The sequence below is a fragment of the Pygoscelis adeliae genome, unplaced genomic scaffold (genome assembly GCF_000699105.1).
Source record: "Pygoscelis adeliae isolate BGI_AS28 unplaced genomic scaffold, ASM69910v1 Scaffold289, whole genome shotgun sequence".
Lineage (NCBI taxonomy): Eukaryota > Metazoa > Chordata > Aves > Sphenisciformes > Spheniscidae > Pygoscelis > Pygoscelis adeliae.
This window is the reverse complement of record NW_008825499.1, coordinates 167,394-177,505: the sequence shown is the minus strand read 5'-3', so window position 1 is coordinate 177,505 and position 10,112 is coordinate 167,394. Positions and strand designations below refer to the sequence as shown.

At 38.4% G+C, this 10,112-nt stretch overlaps 1 protein-coding gene across 1 annotated transcript in view; it reads left to right on the top strand.

Annotated features, from left to right (window-relative positions):
• HOOK3 (hook microtubule-tethering protein 3) overlaps window positions 1–10,112 on the top strand; it is a 70,023-nt gene that overhangs the window by 1,803 nt on the left and 58,108 nt on the right. Inside the window, exon 2 of the mRNA XM_009331502.1 lies at window positions 5,744–5,816. Within this exon, the coding sequence (XP_009329777.1) occupies window positions 5,744–5,816 (73 nt within the window). The remainder of the gene's footprint in view (window positions 1–5,743; window positions 5,817–10,112) is intronic.

Below are 10,112 nucleotides of genomic sequence, written 5' to 3'. Positions count from 1 at the left end.
TCCAGATTTGTCTTGCCTGAAAACTTCCACTCTATTCTATCATCTAGGTCACTGTTAAGGACATTTAGTAGTATTGACCCCTTGGGTATGCTGCTAGTGGATTGGCCTCCAGCTGGACTTCATGCTGCTGCTCGTAACCCTTTGAGCTTGGCAGTTCAGCCACTTTTCAACCCATGTCACTATCCACTTACCCAGGCCATGCTTCATCAGTTTATCCATGATGATGTTATCCTGATCAGGCGGTCTGTAGCTGGCACCTATAACAATGCCACCTATGTTTGTCTGCCTAGTCATCCTGATCCATAATCTCTCAGCTGGCTCATCATCTATCCCAAGGCAGCTCTCTCACATAAAGGGCATCTCCCTGTCACTGCCTTCCCAGCTTGTTCTTCCTAAAGAGCCTGTACTCATTCATGGCAGCAACCTTGTCATGGGAGCCATCCTACCATGTCTTCATGATCCCAATGAGACTGTGGCCTTGTAACTACACACAGAGCTCTGTTTCCTCCTGTTTGTTCTCCATGCATTAATGCACAGGCACTTCACATGTCCATCCAGTCTTGTTGATTCCCAAGAATGAGAGCTTTCCCTGTAATGTTTTTCCGTAGGCCTTTCATTACTTTTGTGCATATGCTTGGGGTGACCCCACTTCAGTCCTGTTTTGTTGACTATGAGGTATCTCTTGTCCACGTTGTCCCACACGCTTTGCTTGCCAACAGAGTCCACTACTTTGTTGCTTGATGTTTGGTTGTATTTTCCCTTCTCTATTGTTCCTTTTTTAAAACTGTTCTTACCAGGTTGGCCAGCTGTTGGCAAAGATGCTTCTGCCCAGCATAGTCAGGTGGGTCCCATCTCTTCCAAGCAGTCCTTGATTCTCAAAGAGGGTTCTGTGGTCATAGAAACCAAAACCCTGCTGCCAACACCAGTTCACAGCTGGTTGTTGACCTGTGGGATCTGTCTGCTCCTCAAGTCCTTCCCGCTAACTGGTGTGACTGGGGAGAACACCACTTGGGCCTTGACCATAGCTTCCAGAGCCATGTAATCACACTTGGTACTTTCCAGGTCTCCCTAGCTGTATAGCTGGTGCCCAGGTGGAAGAGCAGAAGGAGTAATAATCTGAGGGCTGGACAAGCTTTGGCAGTCTTTCAACAATGCCATGAATTCAAGCATGAGCATTTGGCTTACAGGTTCTGTTGTTAATAAACAGGTGTTGGTAAATCCCTAAAACATACTTTCTTTCTTTTCTCATACAACCATTATCTTTGAATTTCAGGTTAAAGTACCATTGAATGGAATTCTCCATTGCTAACTATGTTATCTCGGAGGAAGAAATTCAGCCTGTGCTTTAGCTTATCTTTTTTTGTGTAATTTTTTGTATTATTCTGTAAGATTCACTGTTCGTTTATGTTCAGATGTGTAGGTTACTGGTCCCTCTGACTAGAATTGGTATGAAATACAGTAAGATAAGATGCCCGTACACAATAAGAGTTGACTATTTTACAAAGTGCTGTACTCTAGGAGTAAAGATTGGAAGCAAAAGAAAATATTTGAACTGTCTATGAGTAGACTGTCTGCCTAAAATCATGTAGCTTATGCTGTTTAGAGCAGATAGAAGTACCATAGCTTGCTTCCGAATTACATCCTCTTTTTCTTCACGTTTTTTTGTAGCCTTCACTGATGTTACTCATGTTTTCACTGTCCATTGGTATCCCTAGAACAGCATGATTCCCTGTTTTATGCTACCATCCTTTCATCCCACTGTGGAGACTGTTTAGTACCAGGTGTCCCTCTTGTTTTAATTCTTTCTTTGTCTGTCATACTGGCCTTGGTAAATGTAAGAGATGGTATATATTTTCATTTGCCATCTGTGCATTGTGCCCCACTTAATGAATTATTCATTTCTTATATTATACATTGGAGCGTGCTGTGTATGTTTTGACACATGCAGAACACAAAACCTTGCTTTTGTATATCGCTGGGGGAGGGAAATTTTTGTAAACAGACATTTCTTAAAGCAGCTTACTGTACCACTGTTAAAATGAGTAATAATCATGAGTTATACTACATGCTCTGTGGGTTGGTTTTCTTCAGAAGAATATTTCTGTCTCTTGGCATCTATGATGTGGAGAGATGATTGCTTAAATAAAGGAAAATTTGCATACAAAATAAGATGGAGATGGTATAAATGAGCACTGCTGAAAACAACATCACATGAAGTGATACAGCATTAAGAACTGCATAAGTATCTTGTGCTCTGAAGAAAAGTCTGCAGTACTATTCAGATACTAGACAGCAATCAACGGATACAGAAATACCTTTATAAACCTGGAAAGTTATCCAGTGCAAGAGATTGTCCAAGTTTGGATCTAGGCTCAGGAGCTTACTGAATTCAAAATGCTTGGTTCAAACAAGTCATCTCATGGTAATGATGATGCTCCATTCAGTTCTCTGCTGTCCTTGTTTAGTGCAGTACCTCTTCAAAATGAGCTGGTAGGTTTTGTAATCACAGCTGCTCAGTTCTCAACCACACATTTTCATATTTACTTAGGTGATGCTTTTTCAGATGCTGTAAGAAATGACAGCATCTTTCATAATGACATGGACTAAGGGAGTTAAAGAACTCTGAATATGATTGAAACATGATAAGAGGGAGACTTATTCGCAGCAAGGGCTGTGAATGACCTAATGTCTGGACACCCCTTTTAAAATGTATTTGTAGAAATTCTGATGGAAATTTTTTTTTCAGATTCGATTTCCATTAGTTTGATATAGAGAGAAAGCATGTTGGTATTCTGAACCTTAACTGGACTTTCGAGGACAGAAATGAAATTATAACGGTACACTAGGAATGATTCTGAGGTAATTTATGGATGAGGAAAGGATGATCGTTCTAGATTTGCTTGGTGTTGATACCCAACCTATTGCTTTTCTGCTTGTTGTATTCCTGGCAAAGTGTTTTTGCAATATGCTAATTATTGTGTAATCTGCATGGAGTTGCTGTAAAGAGAATTGTTGGTACTATTCTGACCACTGTTACATGTTGATGATTTAGAGTGGATTGCTTATCGGCTGCTGGACCCTTGGATACTTCCATGAGGTTTGTATACTTAAAAAGAAAAAACGAATGGGATCTGTGGGAGAGGACTACTGCACTGAGTTTGGATTTAATTCTCGGGGATGTGTCTTATATATGTCTGATGACATATATAAAGATGTAGGTAGCCCAAGACTTCCATCAAGACAGTGAAGGCCAGTTGCTGGTCCATGTGTTACTTTCATTGCAGTAGTCACTGAGAAAAGCTGCTTAGTTGCTATTGAAGTACAGACTTCCAGAGTGGAATCAGTTGGATCTGACCCTGAAATCTTGTTACTCTTCCTCAGCTGATGCCCTTATTGTTGAAAATTGGGTATGCAATATTAGCCATCCAGTCAGTCCAAATATAATTCTGCTTGTGGGCAGTTGTTTATGCTTACCCATGTGGCTTCTTAGAGTCATTATCTACAATGAAAATGGTAAGTTAAGAATTGGCATATTCATGGCACTGCAGCCTTGAAGCAGCTGAAGATGCTAGTGACCAAGTGCAATGATAAGATACAGTCCTTAAGAAAGTGCTGTTGGTCTTTTTTGCTGGTGAAGCACAGATAATTAGGCATATCTGCTTTCTCACTCAGCTGCATAAACACTTCCTAGTTGTGAGTCTGTTGTAAGCAAAGCTTACTTGGCAATTCCCAGAAGACCCGTCTGAAAGATACTAGGGTGCTTTTTGGACTCCACACCTCAAATGGAATCAAGTGGGACTACATGGGGCTTGAACTCTCTTTTTTTTTTTTTTCCGTTACTGTGCAGATGATTTTGTTGTGGTTGAGTGGAAGTTAGACAAATGAAGACTTTTTGCAAGGAGAGCCATTGGTTTCACGTAAAAGCTGAATGTGAGCCTTCGTCTCTAGTAGATCTTGTATGTATTTGAATCAATTTCATTCTTAGGTTTACCTATCTTCTGAGGGCAGAGAGGCCATTTGAAAGCTATTTGGAAACATCTATTTCAAAACCACATGAAACTCTGGTTAAGACATTGCTTTTTCTGTTTCATAGTTTAAGATTCTGTCATTTGTGCTAGAACTGCACTGTTTTTGAATGGGTATAATTTGGAGTCATCAACTTAACTATTAATTAAAGCTGTTCTTCCAGCTATATGTTTGCAGATGTCATGCAGAGGAGAGGAAATATGCGGTAATCTTCACCAGAGTCTGTAACAGAATGTGTAAAAATAGCAATTGGAATGTGTCAGTAGAGAAACATTGCTGTTTGTGATCTCTCTCCATTGCTGTGTATTGTATCATGGGCTACTTGCAGACCTTGATGCATTGTGAAGAAGACATTGTGGGGAAGATGGAGTATAGGAGATACTGTGCATCAGGTACAAAGTGTGGCTACAAAGTCTGTGCCCTAATATTAGTACTGATGTAATTGCTGGTTTACAGCATATATGATACAGATGTCATTTGAATCTCCAGACGCATTCATAGTTTTCTTGAGCTTTTGCTGAAAGATCTCATGGCATCTTGCCGTTAAAAAAAGAGCTCAGTCCAGAACCGTTCTATCTGTAGAGGATACAGCAGTAAATCTAATAGTACTCGGTGGCAAATGCAGCAGTATAAGTCCAGAAATTAGAATATTTCCTGTGAAACTCTAACCTGGCCTACCACATGGACTCTTAAGAGCCTTATGCTTACAAAAAAAGAAAGGTATTTCTTTTTTTCCCTGACTATATTAACTTTGTATGTTGGATGAAATATGAGCCTTTCCTTATATTATGTTGACCTACTCCTTTAAAACCAATTATTCGTAGTGCATTCTCTCTCCTTAGTTCTGATTGTAGCATTTTCGAAATTCTGTATGATATAAGGAAAACTTGATTTAAATGAACATTAGAAAATGTTAGCCTTTTAGATGATCTTGGAACTTGGGGGCAAAAGAGTCTTGGGAGTTGTCTTGAAGAAGCAACTTATGGAAGCTGCTTGCAAGAAAAAGGAAGAGAGGGAAGAAGTTTATAGAAATAGAAGTATACTCTACAAGCAGTAGGTGTTCTGTTCTTTATCTTGATTGCCTCATCAAAAGTGCAGAAGATAGAAAAACTTTTAAGGAAAGATGTTCACAAAAAGGTTTGTCTAGGGTTACTGTGAAAAGAGATTTGCAAAAACTGATAGTGTTTGGTAGATGAAATAATAGTAAAGTGTATTCTCAGTAGTAAATACTTCAGTGATACTTTTTAACTCTTCTCACAGTATGAAGTCAACATACTGTTGTTTGATCTCAAGCTTCCCATCTTGAAGTTGAATAGTTGTAAGCAGTGTATAGCAGTAGGGATCCATAATATGTGGAAACATATTTTGTAACACTTTCAAGTAATGCAAGCAAATACTGCTCCAGCACCAGCTGATGAATTAGAGAAAGAAGAATTTACAGAGGGAGAAACTGGCAAAATGCATTCCAAATACAGCAGCTTTCTCAAAAGTATTGGCTACTCATGGCACACAAATGAAGCCGTGCTGTCAACAGGGTGCAAGGCCTTGGAAAAGTGAGTAGTAACAGGATTCTGAACTACTGTACGCAGGCCGTGTGTTGGGTACAGAGGTAGTCATTTAAGTAACCTCAGCCTGAGACAGGGGCTTAATCACTAAGGTATCCTCACAGTTTCTGTAACGTGTTTTTAATGAATACTCTACATTTTTTGTGTTTCAGAGATCCAGCTTACTTTGATGAAAATTGGCTGAACAGGATCAAAACGGAAGTAGGAGATAATTGGAGGCTAAAGGTATTTGACTGACTTTGTCTGTGAATCTGTATTTCAGTTCTTAATACAATACTGTATCTAAATAGTAGCATATGTCTAGATTAAGGCCTTGCTTTATAGTACAGCATTTTGAATTTTAGACCATTTTAATTACTTGTTTTTTATGTTGTTGTAGTCCTGCACAGTTTAGCGAAGAAAAGACATTTTTAGTTTGTAAATAGGTTTCAATAATTTAAAAGGAAAATATGAAAGTAAATTTTATGCATCAATTACCTCTCTTTGTTTTTCAAACGTTGAATGAAAGATTTTTTAAAATGCAAAGTGTGAAAGTAGCATTAAAAAAAAAAGAGCTCTGAGAAGCAGCTGCATAAAAATAGCACAATAATAAGCAATTTATTTAAATAAAAATAGCAAAGTGTTGTTTCCTTTTACTTTGTCAGCTCTGCACAACTACTGAGCTTTAGGAGAGGAAGTAGTGTTTTTTTCTGTGTTGTTTGTACTCAGCATGTTTTTTAACCACGGTCTATTTGCTGGGTCATTTGTATCACTTGGTATTCTAGTACTTTCTCTGCAAACCTTAAGGCAGTAGAATTTACAGTGCTACAGCTGAGGAGCATTTTGGTTTATAAAACCTGAAGAACATAGTTTTACATGCAGATATTAGTGTAGTTTCTGTCCAGTTTTGTTCAGAGAATGATATATGTGTCTTTCTAAATTGCCATTTCCAGCCTGACTGCTTGGGGTCACAAAATAGTGATGGTTTGTCTGTTAGTTCATGTTTCCTGTAAAGCCATTTTGTTATGACCACCAAAACCCCTTCTGAGCATCTGGGAAAGGGCTACAACTGTGAAATGCTCCAGTACTTACAGGCTCGTCAACATCACTGGCTGAATAGAAGGGACACACAGATAAGCACTGCCTGAGACAAGGATGGAGAATACTGCTGCTGTATATGTTGTGACTTGGCCAGCAGACCTGTCAGCGTGGTCTCTGCTGCCTGGCCAGCTGTGTGCAAGTCTGGGCTGCTTTAGAATGTTTTGTCTACCAGGGCTGCCAGCAAAAATGTGGGTACACTGATGAGGATATATTGACTGGCTGGTGAATAAAAGACGTGATTCCTAAGAAAGCTTTGTTAGTTCTGTTGCTTGTAGAGCAGTTAATTTAAATGAACTTTTCAAAGAAGCATATGGAGTTGCAAGTGAACATCTGGATACAAGGTTTTATTTTTCTCTCAAATATTTCTGTGGCTTTTTTCTAAGGAATATTGAAGTCATAGAATCGTTACAGTTGGAAAAGACCTCTAAGATCATCGAGTCCAACCGTCGACCCAACACCACCATGCCCACTAAACCATGTCCCTAAGTGCCTCATCTACATGTCTTTTAAATACTTCCAGGGCTGGTGACTCAACCACTTCCCTGGGCAGCCTGTTCCAATGTTTAGCCACTCTTTCAGTAAAGAAATTTTTCCTCACATCCAATCTAAACCTCCCCTGGTGCAACTTGAGGCCATTTCCTCTTGTCCTATCGCTAAGTCTCGGCTGTTAAATTTGGAGAACAACAAAACAAGAACTGTTTGTTATAATAGCATTTCAGCTGATTGAAAGAGGAGCAGCAGCTTCTGTAACTCTCTCATGGAGCTTGAGGAATAAATTTTTTTTATGTCTTCCACCAATTTGGCAGATACTAAGGCTTAGCAAGTGTGAATAAAAAAAAAGAATCTGCACAGTCTAGTAACTTCTTTATATGATTGAGGTTGGAAAAACATCAGGTCAAATTTCAGTTTCTTGCTGATGTCATTCCTTCTTGTTTTTCATATATCCGTGTAAATGAGAACTAAAGACTGTTATTTTTTTGTTTAAAAGAGATGTATACTCCAGCTTTTTGTGTATACATTTTTATGTACCACTTCCCTTTTCATGAAGAGTACTAAAAGGCACAAATGTGATAATATTAACTCTTATTTTGTAAACAGGAAAGTAATCCTATACTTTGCCAACTGTTCTTCTTTATATGTGAGTAAACACTGTTAGTAATCTAGTTGTTCAAATGTCTATCAGTCAATCCATCATTTATAGGCTGGCTTGTAGGAACTCTTTCAATCTGTGCACTTCTATTCATTTGTCACTAGATTTAAAATGTAGGCAACATACTTCTACATGACTTGATTATATACATTTCCCTTCATATTTTAAGAAGCACCATGAGAAATGGTAATTGGGTTATCTCACTACCTCACAAGTCATGATAATGAGCTGAATTATATTCTTGTTGCTAAACATGGTTGCTCTTTGCCTCCGATATCATATGGTGTAATAGTCACCACTTGTACAAGCTCTCGATATTATGAACCGCATAAAGGAGCCAGTCTAGTAGGGGAAATAAGTTAAAAAAACAAACCAAAATGTAATGTGCAGGTAGTTCTACTTTGTGGAACAGTGATTAGGAGGGCCTGATATAGGTTAGTGTAGGCCTGATACAGCCCTCCTAACCAATGTTGAAAGAGATACTCAGAAAATCATGCAGTTGTTAACTTTGAATTTGATGCTGTTCTGTATGGGGAATAAACAAGAATATATGGCTCAGCTTTCATTATTTTTTTTTATTCATCAGTTCACTTCCTGATAACTGCAAAAATGCAGTCTTATTAAGAATATTTTTCCTGTTGCTGTACCAGTTTAAAACAAATGTGTAAATTCACAGGGATGTTGTTATATTCTTGGTTTCAGGGCAGGTTGTGTGACTTGAGAGATTGAGCAATGCACAGGATAGAAAAAGGGAAATGTTAGACTCGGGGGACTTGCAAAGTAGGAAGCATTCAGCAAGCATTCTGGGTATTACAGCTGACCAGTTTAGTTTAGTAGAGAAACATGTTGTTACTTCTTTGGGGTTAAAATTTCTGGGGCATAGAATACATCAGCATACATAGCAGTTTATGTTTTCCCCTGGGCAACAAAAAAACCGACATCTCACTGCTGCCTTAACTGCAGTTTTATGTTGTGGTTAAAAAACAAAAAAAGCAAAGACATATCTCTTTCCTGATGTTCAACTGAACACTTTATACAGCCAGAGTTTAAACTGGGTACACACTAGTATTTCACGCTGAAGAAGACGACGTTTTGAAGATAAAACGGCCTTTATTAAAAATGGGAAACAGCATAGAAAATAATTCTGTTGCCAAAGTTTTGCGGGAATGAAATTCCCGAATCAAGAAACAAGAATTAGTTCAATGTCAAGTCATACAGGAATACCAGTAACAGAACAGAAATTTAAACAGTAAATGATTTGATACACACATGTCAATTCTGGCTATTACAGAATAAGTTGTTGACTGTCTGAGGGATGGGAGAAAACTGACACCCTTTTTGTTTTTTTCCCCCTTCCATTCAGTGTGGTTGTACCTAGCTTGGGAAGGGAAGGAAATACATTGTTCAGCTTCATTTCTGACTTTTTCCTCTGGATTTATCGCTTTGGCATTCAGACTACAGCATCAGTTTAAAGTACAATTTTATTGATGTTTATAGGAGCAAGCGGTGTTTGTTCCACTACTGAATAGCACATTGAAACAATAGGAGCCACTAGACTTTCTGCAACTAGTACAGTTTGAATGCCGTGTGTTTCATACAACACTGCAAAATGGAATAACCAATGAAATTAAAGCACAGACTACTTAGTGCTGTAATCTCAGTAAACAAACCTGATTTTTGAGAATTGATTTTGACTCCCTGCAGTACTAGTTATGTTTGCTCTGAATTCTTCTACAGTACAAGCTCATTTGACTGGTGGAGTAATGGAAGCTAGTTTTCAGTGTACAATATCATCTTTCTGTTACTGTCTTGTTCCTTTGCAAGAGAAGGGAGCCCATATTCATGAGCAGCCTTTTAGGTTTTTTTTTCTGGTAAGGGTGGAAGCTTGTCATGTGAATGTTTTTCTGCAAGCGAGAAGCAGAGATTATAGGCGTATTGTAAGCCAGCTTTCATTTCTGTCAAAAAGATAATTAGCAACTGATATATTTAATTCTGTTTCGATATACCCTTAATTCCTAAGTCAACAATGTCTCCAAATATAAGTTTAATGTGGGAATGCTCTCTGTGTTCAGAGCCACATTTAATTTTTTTTTCTTGTCATTTAACTCAAGGAAATGTCTGTATCTGTTCTTTTTGGGATTTCTTTTTGCAGAAGACAGGTTGGAGGGGGATAACCCCCAAAGCTAGTGGTATAGTCTCCCTTTAGGCTCCATTTATAATCAGTGAAGAGACAGGCTCCCACAGAATGCAGTTTAAAGCAGAAACTCAATGTTTGTGGTGGGAAGGATGCA